Below are 17,217 nucleotides of genomic sequence, written 5' to 3'. Positions count from 1 at the left end.
GTTGAAAGTCCTTGTTGCCCAGCAACAGCCCCAAAACATCACTACTCTAGTGTAGATCTGCATGGAGGAATGGGCCAAAATACAAGCAACAGTGTGTGAAAACCTTGTGAAGACTTACAGAAAACGTTTGACCTCTGTCATTTCCAACAAAGGGTATATAACAAAGTATTGAGAAACTTTTTTGGAGTATTGAGCACTTCTAAAAAGTGAAGCTCTGTGTGTGTGTGTGTGTGTGTGTGTGTGTGTGTGTGTGTGTGTGTGTGTGTGTGTGTGTGTGTGGGAGGGAGGGAGGGAGTATGAACCCAGTCTGCTTTCCCACCCATATCAGCCCTGGCATGAAAGATCCGGTGTCTGTGTTTAATAGGTTTTCATGCAGAGCCTGTATCAGAGTAGACTTAATGGAGGATGTCTATGTGTGTTGCTAGATCTGGACTGTGGTTGTACTGGGAGTGAACATACTGAGACACATGCTGTTCTAATAACTGCAGGGGGAATGAACACGTTCTGTGTCAGACACAATGTGGTAAAACAACTTACTGTACCCAGACACAGAAACACACAAATCTGTGTGTATAAATGTGCATGTGTGTCAGAGAGTATTTAGAGTATGTGGATGTGTGTGTTTAGAGTATGTGGATGTGTGTGTTAGTGTTGTTGGGTACAGGAGGGCTCCAGACTTATACCTATTCAAGAAATAAGTTGTTTCATCTAACATATCCAAGTAGGAATGCATCATAAAGGTATTTTGTTGTGTAATACCTAAACCAATGATTGTAATGAATTTGTTGCATGAATTTTATTTGGTAAAATAGGGCTCCAGAATTGCAGATTTGCATACAAATTTTGCTAACAAATAGGCTAATCACTGAGAAGGGGAAACTCTACTTAATTTCAAAATTCTATTTTGTCTCTTCCTCCCCTTCTCTGCAGCTAGTCTACCAGATATAAGAGGACAATGCTCTTCTTTTGAGCCTAAAATTAAGAAAATCGGCCCAAAAGTTTACGAGTGTGCCCTCACACTCCACATGAGTGGCAGAGTTCCCCCCCTCCCCTCATACTAAGGTTGGGTGGTATTTAGATTTTCATACTGTCATACCGTTTCTGTATCATACCGGGGTATACATATTACCGGAAGTGCACATAAGGGGCGCAATACATTTAAAAAATGTGGATGCACAAAACAATGTAGACAACAGGGATCTTGATCCAGGAGGGGATTGAATGTCTCTGCTGTAACCAAGAAGCTTGATCATGACATCTAACCACTTAGATAGCAAGTTAGCAAACCAAATGCATAGCTGGATATCATGTATGTTATATTTGTTATATTTATAAATAACTTAGTTAGTTATAAGCAGTGGTGAAGCACACCATCCCGCGAGCTGCTGCTGTATTAACGGTATTCAAAATCATATCGTTGGTATTTCAGTATACCCCGGATACAGTACAAACGGTATATTGCCAAGCCTAACATGCCTACCATACCGGTCGTATCGCGTGCGCGAGCATTGCAAAATAAATGTACAAATACATGTTATTCTATCATTGTACCCACACTGCTCGCTCGCACCAACGAGCGTCTACGTTGCCAGGCGCTAAAATAGAAGTTGATTCTATTTGTGACGCAGAACATGTTGCAAGTCCTGCCTCTCCCATCTCCTCATTGGTTTTTAGGAACATATACCCACGTGGGTGATTGAAAGATGAACTGAGGTCGGTTGTGGTAATGCACCTTATTATGAAAATTAGTTGTCAATCGCCATATAAAGTCCAAAGAAGAAAAAGAAGCCTGGAAGGAGGTGAGATGACTAGAAACGATTCGGTTGACCGATTTATGTGTGGATTAATTTTCGGAGTAGAGGACCTTGTGATTTCAGATAAAATAACAACTCAATGTTTATATCCCAGGACAAATTAGCTAGCAACAGCAAGCTAACTAGCTAAATAGGACAAATTAGCTAGCAACTGCAAGCTAGCTAAATACATTTCCATAAATGTTTGATGCTTTTCGACCTGTCCCCAAATTAATATAATTGCTTCAGTTTGTTTTGAAATTTCAACCTGCATGTTGTAATCACGTTTGGTGTCGGGGGACAAAATCAATTTGCGCAGGATCGCACACATCCGGTTTGGGCATGGTGTAAAACACAGTCAGGGAGCGGAGTCATCAAAACAACCCAAACATGTGGTCCAAGGCACAGATGTGACCGCAAAAGTACACTGCACACTTTCATCACACACACCCCCCCAAGGCTTGGAACGAGGGATACATAGATTAGAGACGAAAGATCACAGCGAGTGTGTGATAGATAGAAAGAGAGGAAAAACATACAAATGCACATTGTTTGCAAACATCTGAGACTCTGTCGAGTTGTTTTGTTTTCGAGGCCTCCGATTGGCCGAATAGTCGAAAGGAATGACCTACCACTGGTGTGCATGACTCCATCGCCTGGTCTAGGGGGAGTGTCTTTATCGACGGACAGGGCCTGTGTGAGGAGGGGGCGGAAACAGGGCTGGGGCGAGCAGGGCAGTGAGGCAGGGGCTAGAGGTAGAGGGGGAGGGGTGGTGTGGTGCAAGGGGGGCAAGTAGAAGAAGACAGGTCCATTCCAAAACCACACCCCAAAATCACGAGACACCAGAAAAAGTCCCCGAAAAAATTTGTTTGAATTTTAAAACAGAAGGGAACGAAACAGGCAGCGGCAGTTGACAATCGCATGCAAAGGCATATTGGGTTAGATAAAGGGATGTGATTGAAGTGAGAATTGGTGTGAGAGGTCATGCAGCAGTTGGTAGAAAGATAGAAAGGGAGTAAAGGTGAGGGGGAGGAAAGGAGGAAACAAATGAAATGAGAGAAGAAAAAATAAAAAACAAAGATAAAAAAATAAATCAATATTAGTGCCATTTCACAATACAGATTTCATGACATGCTGTTAATGTTAGCAGGTAAAGCTACATTTCACACACTACAGTAGTAACGTACTGTATGTAGCAACTAGCTGGATGGATGCTAACTCTAATTCTACAAGCAGTGAACATCAGACGCTAGAGAGTCATTTCAGTGAACCTGCACCCAAAGCCATCTGACCATGAGGAGTACCAGACAGGATTTGCAAAGGATTGTAGAGACATTGTTTTTCTCAACCCAGCGTCTGTGGACCGGCTCTATTCAATAGGATGTAGTTTACCAGTCCGTCAGTTATTTAACTCAAAGAAGGAAGAGACTGTATGTGTGTTTGTATCCTCTTCCTCCATAGCCACTCTTTGGGATTGGGTGCAGAGTACTCACACTCACGTATTCTCAGCAAACACACATCACTTTCTCTCTGGGCCATGTTCACACAGCGTTACAGAAACATTGTGGGAGCATTGCATGTTAGTCAGGACTGGGTCGGTAGCCTCTACAGCATGACCCAACTGCTGCTGCTGATGATTATTTTGGGGACAGAGGGTGTTAATGAGATATTATGTGCCTCAGAAGTTGTGAATTCTGGGGTGGGATTGTGACTTTTGGGGGGGATGTTGACTATTGGACTACCTTGACTATTGGAGGAACTGAACCCATGTCTTTTTTACTTTGGGTTAATGGTTTAACCCAATAAAAGTTGTATCGGGGTGTGGGAGGATTTGGGGTCTGGGGGAGAAGCAGAGCGGAGGGGATTGAGGGCATCCATGTCTTGATTTTGGAGAGAAACGCATGAATGGACTCTATCAGGGACTGTAGTCTGTGTAGACAGTTGGAGGAATTGTGCACCTATCTGACTGAGATGTGTGAAATGTATTGATTATGGAGACTATAGAGGGGTACCCGCCATCACCCACCCCTATAGCGTGCCATGCCCAGCCTGCACTCACCTGAGCGGGGCTTCAACCCGAAGGGAGGGGTGGGAGGAGTGGTAAACGTGGTACCGCTGCCTGGAACTCTGTCTTCTCCCTGCTAGAGAGTCAAAGGGAGTACACACATAAAGGTTAGGGGCCCTCTTCTCCTGAGAGTACACTTAAACAACACACACATTATCTAGGTCTACTGGGGACAAGACAGCTGGTGGTGTATGTGTGTGAATGAAGATCATGTTTGTGCAGGATTCAGATTGGTGTCCTATACAATGACTATGTAACACTACAGATGACCTCTGAAATGGCTTAACTAGATCATAACTCACCCTGTCCCTTTCTCTCTGACCCTCACCCAGATTGACTGCTATGGCCAGTTGTCCTCTAGCTTGATTGTGCTGAGGTCACTGTTTCTATGGCCATGTAGCTGGTATGTGGTAACAGTGCTCTCTTCAAGTGGTCAGTGTTGGATGTGTGCCCTGTCCCCAATAGTGGGCCTTGTCTCTCTGTGTGTGTGACAACGCTAGAGCATTGTTGAAGATTTTGAAGGAATTGCCAGACAATAGCTGTGTTCAAATACCCATACTAACATATTATTATTATTTATTTTACCTTTATTTAACTAGGCAAGTTAGTTAAGAACACATTTTTATTTTCAATGACGGCCTAGGAACAGTGGGTTAACTGCCTTGTTCAGGGGCAGAACGACAGATTTTTACCTCTAACCACTAGGCTACCTGCAGCCCTAACATACTGTATACTACAAACTTAATGGGCATATACAATAAGTTAATTTTAGCATACTGTAAACGAACGGTATCCTTTCAGTTGAGCGTACTAGTGCTTTGCCTGTCTACCGGAAGTTGATGCTGTTGCTATGCAACTTCTTGCTAGCTTGTTAGCATTACAAATTACTCGCTAGACATCTTACGACTTCATTAATAATATCCATTGAGAACGCACAACAACTTAGCTAAGCTAGGAATTACATGAATAATCAAGTCAATAAACTTTGGGCAGTAAGTTAGATGGCATATAGTCCATATCCTGGCAAGTTTGATGTATTAGTAGCCAACTAACGTTAGGTAGCTAGCTAACATACTGGTACATACAAGCAACTGCTGTAATGATATGCTATGTGGTTCGTAAGGCTAGAGTAGCTAACAAATTGTCATCCAAAATAACATGTAAAGTAACTTATTTGAAAAGTCATTACTTTATTACATTGCTCAACATTTTCTTAACATTTGTCATTATTAGCTAAAGCAATGCATTTGTATCAGCTCTCGTTAGACTTCGGCTGCATATTTTCCGCCATTTTCTTCAAATCTGAAAAGTTGTGAAACCACGCCCATTTTCTGAATAATTGCATTATGGGCTCTAAAAGCTCTAAAAGCACAGAAATAGTGTCCACTGCTTGTACAAGTCGTATTTTGGGAACTTTTGGCATACTAACTATATCCATAATATGTCCAATAAACAAACTACATACTCAATTTACGTCACAAATGGTATGGTTAGTATGAGTATTGAAACACAGCTAATGTCTTCTGCTTGTTATGTGCTATGCTGTTGTTCCTTCTTCCTTGGTCCTGGTGTGTTTCCACTATAGGGTTTTCAACCCTCCGGCTAGAGCTTTTTAAAGAAATTAAACCAACTTTTAAAGTGGTTAGGCCTATAAAGTGTGAGCCAATCCCTGTCTTGCTCTGAAGCTCAGGACCATCCTTCTAGACCTATCGGCTGCCTTCGATACTGTGAACCATCAGATCCTCCTCTCCACCCTCTCCGAGGTGGGCATCTCCGGCGCGGCCCACGCTTGGATTGCGTCCTACCTGACAGGTCGCTCCTACCAGGTGCGTGGCGAGAATCTGTCTCCTCACCACGCGCTCTCACCACTGGTGTCCCCCAGGGCTCTGTTCTAGGCCCTCTCCTATTCTCGCTATACACCAAGTCACTTGGCTCTGTCATAACCTCACATGGTCTCTCCTATCATTGCTATGCAGACGACACACAATTAATCTTCTCCTTTCCCCCTTCTGATGACCAGGTGGCGAATCGCATCTCTGCATGTCTGGCAGACATATCAGTGTGGATGACGGATCACCACCTCAAGCTGAACCTCGGCAAGACGGAGCTGCTCTTCCTCCCGGGAAGGACTGCCCGTTCCATGATCTCGCCATCACGGTTGACAACTCCATTGTGTCCTCCTCCCAGAGCGCTAAGAACCTTGGCGTGATCCTGGACAACACCCTGTCGTTCTCAACTAACATCAAGGCGGTGGCCCGTTCCTGTAGGTTCATGCTCTACAACATCCGCAGAGTACGACCCTGCCTCACACAGGAAACGGCGCACGTCCTAATCCAGGCACTTGTCATCTCCCGTCTGGATTACTGCAACTCGCTGTTGGCTGGGCTCCCTGCCTGTGCCATTAAACCCCTACAACTCATCCAGAACGCCGCAGCCCGTCTGGTGTTCAACCTTCCCAAGTTCTCTCACGTCACCCCGCTCCTCCGCTCTCTCCACTGGCTTCCAGTTGAAGCTCGCATCCGCTACAAGACCATGGTGCTTGCCTACGGAGCTGTGAGGGGAACGGCACCTCAGTACCTCCAGGCTCTGATCAGGCCCTACACCCAAACAAGGGCACTGCGTTCATCCACCTCTGGCCTGCTCGCCTCCCTACCACTGAGGAAGTACAGTTCCCGCTCAGCCCAGTCAAAACTGTTCGCTGCTCTGGCCCCCAATGGTGGAACAAACTCCCTCACGACGCCAGGACAGCGGAGTCAATCACCACCTTCCGGAGACACCTGAAACCCCACCTCTTTAAGGAATACCTAGGATAGGATAAGTAATCCTTCTCACCCCCCCCCCCCCTTTAAGATTTAGATGCACTATTGTAAAGTGACTGTTCCACTGGATGTCATAAGGTGAATGCACCAATTTGTAAGTCGCTCTGGATAAGAGCGTCTGCTAAATGACTTAAATGTAATGTAATGTAAATGTATCTGTGCAACAGATTCCATGGTATTGACCCAGACTGGGTCGGGTGTTTGTTTGTAAACTATTGGTCAACTTCACATATTGCAAAGTATAGAAACATGCTACACACATCACAAAACAAAATCTCACACAGACACAACAAAAACATCAACACAACACATATAAGCACCTGCTTCAAATAATTCCCTTCATCGATTGTACCTCTATAAGCGTAAACAAAGGTACAATCAAAGTTACAGATATGCAAAACAGCAGACCGACACACAGGTCTAAAAGGTAATGGGTTGGCTAGCTAGGTAACAGGAGGTCACACCAGCACACCTACTGGTCACATAGTGCTGAATCCTAACTTGATGCAAGTAAACGTTCATGCAATCTTGCATTGAAGTCAATGGCATATTTTTGCAGAAACTCAATTACGCACGGATCTTGAGTTAGGATTCAACCTCTAATGCACTTAACCACATATCTAGGATGAGCTTACCCCTACTGTAGCCCTCTTTGGAACTGTAACACTTCACACAAAAACTGACTTGGGACCAGTGGTCAAGGGCATTAGTGACCACACACAAACACACACACACACACAAACACACCGACACTAGATGAGGGGAGTCAGAGGAAGTGATTGGCTGGTAAGCCTGAGGGGGCGTGGCCACCCATGGCTTATTACTAGGGTTACCTGGTTGGACATATGTGTCTCATATTGTTGGTATGCAAGCTGGGCCTCCAGCCTGGCCCTCTCTAGAATCAACTCTCGTTTCTTCTGGAACTCAAAGCCTCCATCAGGAGTGTCCCACTAGATAGAACATACCAACCAGTGGAACTTATTTGTACATCTACCACACCAATTCAATCTTTACTTCCAGAAAGAATTATACTCTACAAAGGAGACAAGCTTACACTCGTAATACAGCTCCAAAACAACATTCACCACAACTCAAATAAGTTATACTACAAACAAGTCATCTCAACAATATCCAACTACCATCGAGCAGCAGAGCTATATTACAGCAGACAGGAATAGGATGTGCATTGCTGTTTGCTCAGGGAGGGAGACTAAACACACATCAACTCAGGAGAGGGGTCTTAGTCTGTAACACAGATGCTGATATATTTTAGTTTGACACCGTCAGACACACCCAGATGGGGCACATACTCACACAATGGTCATAGTCAGAGGTCATGCAGTATAGGTCTAAACATTTTTTTCTTTAAAGAATCCTCATCAAGCTACACACAATACCCCATAATGACGACGCGAATACAGAATCAATTATTGCAAATAAAATAGAATAAACAGAAATACCTTATTTACATAAGTATTCAGACCCTTTGCTATGAGACTCAAAATTGAGCTCAGGTGCATCTGTTTCCATTGATCATCCTTGAGATTTTTCCACAACTTTATTAGAGTCCACCTGTGGTAAATGGACTTGATTTGGAAAGGCACACACCTTTCTATATAAAAGGTCCCACAGTTGACAGTGCATGTCAGAGCAAAAACCAAGCCATGAGGTCCAAGGAATTGTCCGTAAAGCTCAGAGACAGGATTGTGTCCAGGCACAGATCTGGACACAATGGAAGAAGTTTGGAACCACCAAGACTCTTCCTAGAGCTGGCCACCGGGCCAAACTGTGCAATCGGGGGAGAAGGGCCTTGGTCAGGGAGTTACCAAAAACCCGATGGTCTCTCTGACAGAGCTCCAGAGTTCCTCTGTGGAGATGGGAGAACCTTCCAGAAGGACAACCATCTCTGCAGCACTCCACCAATCTGGCCTTTATGGTAGTGTGGCCAGACGGAAGCCACTCCTCAGTAAAAGGACTCTCAGACCATGAGAGGCAAAATTCTCTGGTCTGATGAAACCAAGATTGAACTCTTTGGCCAAGTGCCACGTCTGGAGGAAACCTGGCACCATCCCTACGGTGAAGCATGGTGGTGGCAGCATCATGCTGTGGGGATGTTTTTCAGCGGAAGGGACTGTGAGACTAGTCAGGATCGAGAGAAAGATGAACAGAGCAAAGTACAGAGAGATCCTTGATGAAAACCTGCTCCAAGGCGCTCAGGACCTCCGACTGGGCCAAAGGTTCACCTTTCAACAGGACAACGACCCAAAGCACACAGCCAAGACAACGTAGGAGTGGCTTGAGTGGCCCTGCCAGAGCCCGGACATGAACCCAATCTAACATCTCTGGAGAGACCTGAAAATAGCTGTGCAGCGACGCTCCTAATTCAACCTGACAGACCTTGACAGGACCTGCAGAGAGCAATGGGAGAAACTCCCCAAATACAGGTGTGCCAAGCTTGTTACGTCATACCCAAGAAGACTCAAGATTGTAATCGCTGCCAAAGGTGCTTAAACGATGTACAGAGTAAAAGGTCGGAATTCCTATGTAAATGTGATATTTATGTTATTTATTTTTACTACATTTGCTGACAATTCTAAACACTTGTTTTTGTTTTGTCATTATGGGGTATTGTGATGTCATTATGGGGTATTGTGATGTCATTATGGGGTATTGTGTGTAGATTGATGAGGGGGAAAAAACAATTTTATCCATTTCAGAATAAGGCTGTAACATAACAAAATGTGGAAAAAGTCAAGGGGTCTGAATACTTTCCGAATGCATTGAAGGTGTGTACATTATGCAGTAAAACTAAATATGCGAGTCTCACCTTGGGTGTGGTTTGTTCTTCACTGCCGTCACTGTCTTGGCCACTGTAGTGAGAGAGAGAGGGACAGAGAGAGAGTAAGAAATAACGCATGTGTGCACGCTATGCGCGCATACACAGACACACAGACACACAGTCTTACTTGAGAGAGTCTTCCACCATGACCATCTCAACAGGGTAAAGCTGAACTCCAGATAGGTCCTCTGTTTCCATACTCACTCTGAGAGCAGAGAGAGTAGAAAGAGTGAGAAAGAAAGAGCCAGACAGAGAGTAGGGAGGTCAGACAACTACACAGATCCTCACAGCTCAATGCCCAACGAGTGTCTTTTACCTCCAGTGAGCCAGACCTGGAGTCATTCCAGTCCCTGTACTGAACTATATGTTCACAGAACCAGGTAAGACAGCCAAATGCCTTATTATTGCTACAATATACATGTTGCAGAGCAGGAGGGAGCAGCATGTGGTACAGTGTGTATGACAATGAGTGGGCTCTGATTCAACAACCAAAAAATACACAAAGACATCGTGGTAGCTACAGTGACAACATTCTGATATGGCCAAGTGGGACATTTCACCCACAATTCCTCACAACATTGACCTGAAATATGGTTAGAGGATGCATGGTGGATAATATATTCTGCAGAGTTAGTGTTGGGCTGTGTGGGAGATTTTGACTGCCTCTCTCTGCATAATATGACAATCAGCCATCTGTTGGGTTTGGGGATTTACTTGTTTAGGTCAGAAATGTAACCTCTGACTCATTAAGGACAACAGTACTCCAAAGTTTACAATGCAACTTTCCAATGTTACTTCACATAGAGATCTGCTTATGACGATAACAATCCTTAAGATGATCATGGCAATGACCAATTTCACCTTGAAAATGATCCTGAACATGCTGATAACAATGATTATTAAATAAGGCCAGCATGATATGCCAGCATGATATGCCAGCATGATAGTAAAAGTGAGAAAGGTGTAATAGCATTATAACCAGCTATAACCAGAAATAGCCAGCATTATAACAGAATCGTAACAGAGCCCACCTGTTAGGGTCTTGTAGTAGCTCTACAGCCTCCTTCAGCTGGTTGATCATGGCAATGTGCTTTCCTTCTGTGACCTTTGACCTACGGGAAAGGTAGTGAGTCATCTTGTTTACAATTCAGAACTGTGTTTCATCAATAAAAAATGCTTTTGAATACATCATGCATTAAAAAAATTGAAATGCTAACCTAATGTCGCCCTGGTATAGATAAAGGCACAAACAATACACGTGGTGTGATATGTAGCAGAACACACATAGCTTTGCTGTGGCAAGAAAATAGTATGGTGACAGTTTGTTTAAATAAAGAGTATATTTCTCAATCCCAAGCCTCTTTTTGGGCCACATTCTCTTGTTCGACAGTGTGTGGGTCTCTATCTTTCACCTAAGAAAACAACAACCACAGTATAGAAGAGCCAAAAACAACTTAGGAGGAGCACAGCTTCTCAAAAGTCACCAAAGACGTTTCAAAACTAGCCAACAGTAAAGAGCTGACAGTGTACATCAATCAACTTTAATACAGATGGGCAAAGAGTACTGCCCATAGAAGCATACAGTTTAAAGAGGAAAAACATCTTATAGCACAGAGAGCGATAGAGACTGATAGAGGGGACAGAAAGAGACATACAGAGACACACCCACTACAGTGGACAGAGTGAGGGAGGAGAAAAAGACAGATGAAAGGCGGATGGATGGAGGGATACTCACGTCTGTTCAGAGGCCCAGTGTGTGTCTTCCTCTATCCTGAGGGGCTCGTCGTAGTCTGGCGTCCGTCCCTGCACGAGCAGGAACACACACATACACACCGAGTTACACATACGCGTGTGCGCGCGACATCAGCACCAGCTACAGTCAAGTCACATGATCCAGATAACAAGCCAGCGATTGGCTGCGGTTCACTTAAATGTTTCCTAGTGAGTGAGAGTGTATAAGCAGGCCAGTGTGCCTCCCTCCCTTCCTCCCTTAAAGATCTGCTGACACACTCCACATGGGGTTGGATATTATACCACCCTGCCTTTCACTGTCACACACATGGGGCAGCAGGGGAGGGACAGGGGGAGAGAGAAAGAGAGACAAGGAGAGATAGAGAGGGATAGGCCTAAACATCAGCACCACAGGTAACTTCCATAAAGCTGTGACCGATCTGAGACAAGGCAAGAAGGGCCTTCTACGCCATTAAAAGGAACATACATTTTTACATCCCAATTAGGATCTGGCTAAGAATACTGTAATCAGTTATAGAACCCATTGCCCTTTATGGTTGTGAGGTCTGGGGTCACAAAATGGGACAAATACCAAACAGACTGTGAATGCAGAATTCTGTAACAAAAATCCTCCAAATAAAACACCAAATAATGCATGTAGAGCAGAATACCCGCTAATTATAAACCCTTCCATAGCAGAGCCATCACCTACAGGAGAAGAGTCCCCTAAGCAAGCTGGTCCTGGTCCTTGATAATATATAATAATAATAATATATGCCATTTAGCTGACGCTTTTATCCAAAGCGACTTACAGTCATGTGTGCATACATTCTACGTATGGGTGGTCCCGGGAATCGAACCCACTACCCTGGCGTTACAAGCGCCATGCTCTACCAACTGAGCCACAGAAGGACCACACATTGGACACATTGACACATTGGAAAGAATTCACCCTAAAAACAGAGCAGACTAGAATGCTATTTGGCCCTAAACAGAGAGTACACAGTGGCAGAATACCTGACCACTGGGACTGACTTAAAACTAAGGAACGCTTTGACTATGTACAGACTCAGTGAAATTAGTCTTGCCATTGAGAGAGGCCGCCATAGGCAGACCTGGTTCTCAAGAAAAGACAGGCTATGTGCACACTGCCCACAAATTGAGGTAGAAACTGAGCTGCACTTCCTTAACCTCCTGCCAAATGTTTGACCATAAAGAAACATATTTCCCTCAGATTACAAAGAATTTGAGAACAAATCCAATTTTGACAAACTCCCATACGTACTGTACTGTATTAGGTGAAATACCAGCATGCCATCACAGCAGCAATATTTGTGAACTGTTACCACAAGAAAAGGGAAACCAGTGAAGAAAACCATTGTAAATACAACCCATATTTATGTTTATTATTTTCCATTTTGTACTTTAACTATCTACACATCAGTACAACACTGTATATAGCCATAATATGACATTTGAAATGTCTCTATTCCTTTGGAACTTTTGGGAGTGTAATGTTTACTGTTAATTTCTGATTGTTTATTTCTACTTTTGTTTATTATCTATTTCACTTGATTTGGCAAATGTAAACATATGTTTCCCATACCAATAAAGCCCTTTGAATTAAATTGAATTTATAGATAGGCAGAATAAAAGAGGGAGAATGGGTTATCCTGGGCTACTCTGGCATAGAATTTCCCTTTTCCATTTGTTAAAAACACAAACGCTTTCATTATTTACAACACAGCCATTTCCCTATGAATCTTTCACAATACAGACAGCCTTAATGGACGTTATACTGTGATGTATAACAGGGTGCATTATTCCCTTAGTAACAGCTCCAGAGTCAGCCGAGACGGCACCTTTTTTTTCCAAGAGTGTAGCTATCTAGAACCTAAAAGGTTTTGAAGAACCATTTTTGGTTCCAGGTAGAACTCTTTTGCTTTCCATCTCGAACCCTTACCACAGAGGGTTCCACATGGAACCAAATAGAGTTCTACCTGGAACCATCCTATGAGGACAGCCAAATAACCTTTTTGGAACCATTTTTTCGTAGAGTGCAGCTCATAATGGATTCAGCTCAGAAAGATCAGTTATTAAAGGCATAGTTAACCCTAAATGTCCAAATGGGTGAATTCAGCACGTTGCTCGCCTAAGTCACTATAAACCAAGTCTTTCAGTGAGTGAGTGAGTGAGACAAAGAGACAGAGAGAGAGAGGCCCTTGCCTTGATGTAGCTGCGGAAGCGGTTGCTGAGAGCAGAAGAGGAGTCTCTGTAGCCTAACTGTTCCTTCAGGTCTTTCAGGGCCTCTGTTGGGCTTTCCTCTATCAGTTGCACCCCGTCCCCGTGGGGGTCCGCTACAGGGGGGCAGATATTAAGGTCAGAAGTTAGAGGTCAGGTCAGAGAATGTCACATTTCAAAGGCATTTACTGTATGGAGACACAGTAGCATATATACAATGACCAATTTCAATATTGTGTTTGATCGCTTGTTTGTGGGATTTGGTTAGAACAACATTACAACCTCTGTGCTCTATATCAAATTATAAACTGGGTGGTTCGAGACCTGAATGCTGATTGGCTGAAATCCGAGGAAATACCATGGGTATGACAAAAAGCAGTTTTTTTTTACTGCTCTAATTACGTTGCTAACGAGTTTATAATAGAAATAAAGCACCTTGGGGGTTTGTGGTGCACGGCTACTCCATGTTGCGCCATGCATAAGAACAGCCCGTAGCCATGGTACACTACATTCCCAAAAGTATGTGGACACCTGCTCGTCGAACATCTCATTTCAAAATCATGGCCATTAATATGGAGTTGGTCCCCTTATTGCTGCTATAACAGCCTCCACTCTTCTGGGAAGACTTTCCACTAGATGTTGGAACATTGCTGCGGGGACTTGCTTCCATTCAGCCACAAGAGCGTTAGTGAGGTCGGGCCCTGATGTTGGGCAATTAGGCCTGGCTCACAGTTGGCATTCCAATTCATCCCACGGGGACATTGTCATGCTGAAACGGAAAGGGCCTTCCCCAAACTGTTGCCACAAAGTTAGAAGCACATAATCGTCTAGAATGTCATTGATATAGATATCCCTATAGATATCCCTTCACTGGAACTAAGGGGCCTAGCCCGAACCATGAAAAACAGCCCCAGACCATTATTCCTCCTCCACCAAACTTCACTATTGGCACTATGCATTCGGGCAGGTAGCGTTTTCCGCCAAACCCAGATTCGTCCGTCGGACTGCCAGATGGTGAAGTACGATTCATCACTCCAGAGAATGCATTTCCACTGCTACAGAGTCCAATGGCGGTGAGCTTTACACCATCCAGCCGACGCTTGGCATTCCACATGGTGATCTACCTTAGGATTGTGTGCGACTGCTCGACCACGGAAACCCATTTCATGAAGCTTCCGCCAAACAGTTATTGTGCTGACGTATACCACAAAACCCCCAAGGTTCTTTATTTGAGCTGTTATTTTCATAATATGGATTTGGTATTAACCAAATAGGGCTATCTTCTGTATACCACCCCTATCTTGTCACAACACAACTGATTGGCTCAAAAGCATCAAGAAAGAAAGAAATTCCACAAATGAACTTTTAACAACTTTTTGTTTATTTTATTTATTTAACCGGGCAAGTCAGTTAAGAACTAATTTTATTTACAATGATGGCCTAGGAACAGTTTAACACTTGTTTGGTTACTACATGATTCCATATTATTGTTATTTCATAGTTTTGATGTCTTCTACAATGTAGAAAATTGTAAAAATAAAGAAAAACCCTGGAATGAGTAGGTGTGTCCAAACTTTTGACTGGTACTGTATATCATTTTTTGTTGTCTTTTTTACAATTTGGGTTTATCAGAGTTCTGCTGTAGGATTTAACTCATGGTCTAGAAACCTACAGAGTGAATCTGCACAATCTCCCTCTATTTTCTGCTGCCTCTCTGCCACTCACTCTCTGCCACTCACTCTCTGCCACTCACTCTCTGCCACTCACTCTCTGCCACTCACTCTCTGCCTGCCACTCTCTGCCTCTCACTCTCTGCCTCTCACTCTCTGCCTCTCACTCTCTGCCTCTCACTCTCTGCCTCTCACTCTCTGCCTCTCACTCTCTGCCTCTCACTCTCTGCCTCTCACTCTCTGCCTGCCACTCTCTGCCTCTCACTCTCTGCCTGCCACTCTCTGCCTGCCACTCTCTGCCTCTCACTCTCTGCCTCTCACTCTCTGCCTCTCACTCTCTGCCTGCCACTCTCTGCCTGCCACTCTCTGCCTGCCACTCTCTGCCTCTCACTCTCTGCCTGCCACTCTCTGCCTCTCACTCTCTGCCTGCCACTCTCTGCCTGCCACTCTCTGCCTCCCACTCTCTGCCTGCCACTCTCTGCCTGCCACTCTCTGCCTGCCACTCTCTGCCTGCCACTCTCTGCCTGCCACTCTGCCTCTCACTCTCTGCCTCTCACTCTCTGCCTCTCACTCTCTGCCTCTCACTCTCTGCCTCTCACTCTCTGCCTCCCACTCTCTGCCTGCCACTCTCTGCCTGCCACTCTCTGCCTGCCACTCTCTGCCTGCCACTCTGCCTGCCACTCTCTGCCTGCCACTCTCTGCCTGCCACTCTCTCCCTGCCACTCTCTGCCTCTCACTCTCTGCCTGCCACTCTCTGCCTCTCACTCTCTGCCTGCCACTCTCTGCCTGCCACTCTCTGCCTCTCACTCTCTGCCTGCCACTCTCTGCCTGCCTCTCTGCCTGCCACTCTCTGCCTGCCTCTCTGCCTGCCACTCTCTGCCTGCCACTCTCTGCCTGCCACTCTCTGCCTGCCACTCTCTGCCTGCCACTCTCTGCCTGCCACTCTCTGCCTGCCACTCTCTGACATGATTGAGAGAGTTCGAGGTGGTCTATTAATAACCAGTCTTCTGGTCCGGGAGTGAAGGTCTATAGAGAATCCATCTGAGCTCTGCTAATATAACAGCCCAGATACTCTGACAGCTCTGGATGGAGGTAGCTGTATTCTGCTGTCCACTACTTTATTTTACATTATGGATGAATCCAACCTTTTTGTATCAGGCCCTTGTCTTCCAATCCATTAGAGGATTTAGAGACTAAAAGGTGATGAACCCCAACTCCTCTTGTCTAAGTCAGTCTGATTTAGCCAGTCGTTTAACACACACATTGTGATATTCTTACGACATACTCCACCTTCACTTTCAACGCCATTCCCATCCAGTCTGAGGCCCACCAGCCTATCAGTGACCCACCCCAGACTACTCCCTGGGTGTGCTGACATAGCCTTACTGGTGTATATCTGTCCCCACCACACACACTCCTCAGAGTTTAGCCAGAGTCAACACTCCCCCAGAGCTCCCTCCATCCCTCTCAAAAACAACAATAAGGAAACACGACCCACTGAGCCACATAGAGAGACACCATGAAGGATCCGGAAACATCTCTTTTATCCCACTTCCTCTCTTTATCGCAACAGTGACCATGTTTCTATCCTCTGTTTCCTCTGGTGGCAGATAAGGACATAAACCAGAGGCCTCTCTACAGAATCTGTCTGGGCTGTGTTACTGTGTTATCCCAACCTGACGATGTCTGGCATCCGGAGGGACAGAAATTGTGCCTCACACACAGGTAGCCCTGCTGGCTGTCCCCTTCTCCCATTCAGGAGGGGCTGTTATCAGGGCTGGACGGTTACTCATTGACAAGCTGGGGTTGAGATATCCACACGGAGTGTCTAGTCATATGTTGGACTAGGAATCATTCAGTGGTTATTTGGTTACTTTCATTTTGTGCACATCTATCAGTTACAAATACATGTCAGTACATACAACAAGTAGGTCATGTGGGAGAGGCTTTGTGCTGTGAGGTGTTGCTTTATTTGTTTTTTGAAACCAGGTTTGCTGTTCATGCACTCCACACTCCATGCACTCATGGCTCTGTATATTACTGTACATTTTCATGAATT

The 17,217-nt window shown here is 44.8% G+C and overlaps 1 protein-coding gene across 1 annotated transcript in view; it reads right to left on the bottom strand.

The window, feature by feature from the left end:
• The window catches only part of LOC118386290 (leucine-rich repeat and calponin homology domain-containing protein 1-like), a 97,927-nt gene that overhangs the window by 15,276 nt on the left and 65,434 nt on the right, over nucleotides 1-17,217 (bottom strand). Inside the window, exons 9-16 of the mRNA XM_052521796.1 lie at nucleotides 13,474-13,604; nucleotides 11,252-11,337; nucleotides 10,548-10,628; nucleotides 9,644-9,721; nucleotides 9,505-9,547; nucleotides 7,511-7,627; nucleotides 3,853-3,934; nucleotides 2,426-2,542 (exon numbers count right to left, since the gene is read on the bottom strand). Of these exons, the coding sequence (XP_052377756.1) occupies nucleotides 2,426-2,542; nucleotides 3,853-3,934; nucleotides 7,511-7,627; nucleotides 9,505-9,547; nucleotides 9,644-9,721; nucleotides 10,548-10,628; nucleotides 11,252-11,337; nucleotides 13,474-13,604 (735 nt within the window). The remainder of the gene's footprint in view (nucleotides 1-2,425; nucleotides 2,543-3,852; nucleotides 3,935-7,510; nucleotides 7,628-9,504; nucleotides 9,548-9,643; nucleotides 9,722-10,547; nucleotides 10,629-11,251; nucleotides 11,338-13,473; nucleotides 13,605-17,217) is intronic.

Source organism: Oncorhynchus keta, chromosome 7 (assembly GCF_023373465.1).
Source record: "Oncorhynchus keta strain PuntledgeMale-10-30-2019 chromosome 7, Oket_V2, whole genome shotgun sequence".
Classification (NCBI taxonomy): Eukaryota; Metazoa; Chordata; class Actinopteri; order Salmoniformes; family Salmonidae; genus Oncorhynchus; species Oncorhynchus keta.
This window is presented reverse-complemented; position numbering and strand designations above follow the sequence as displayed.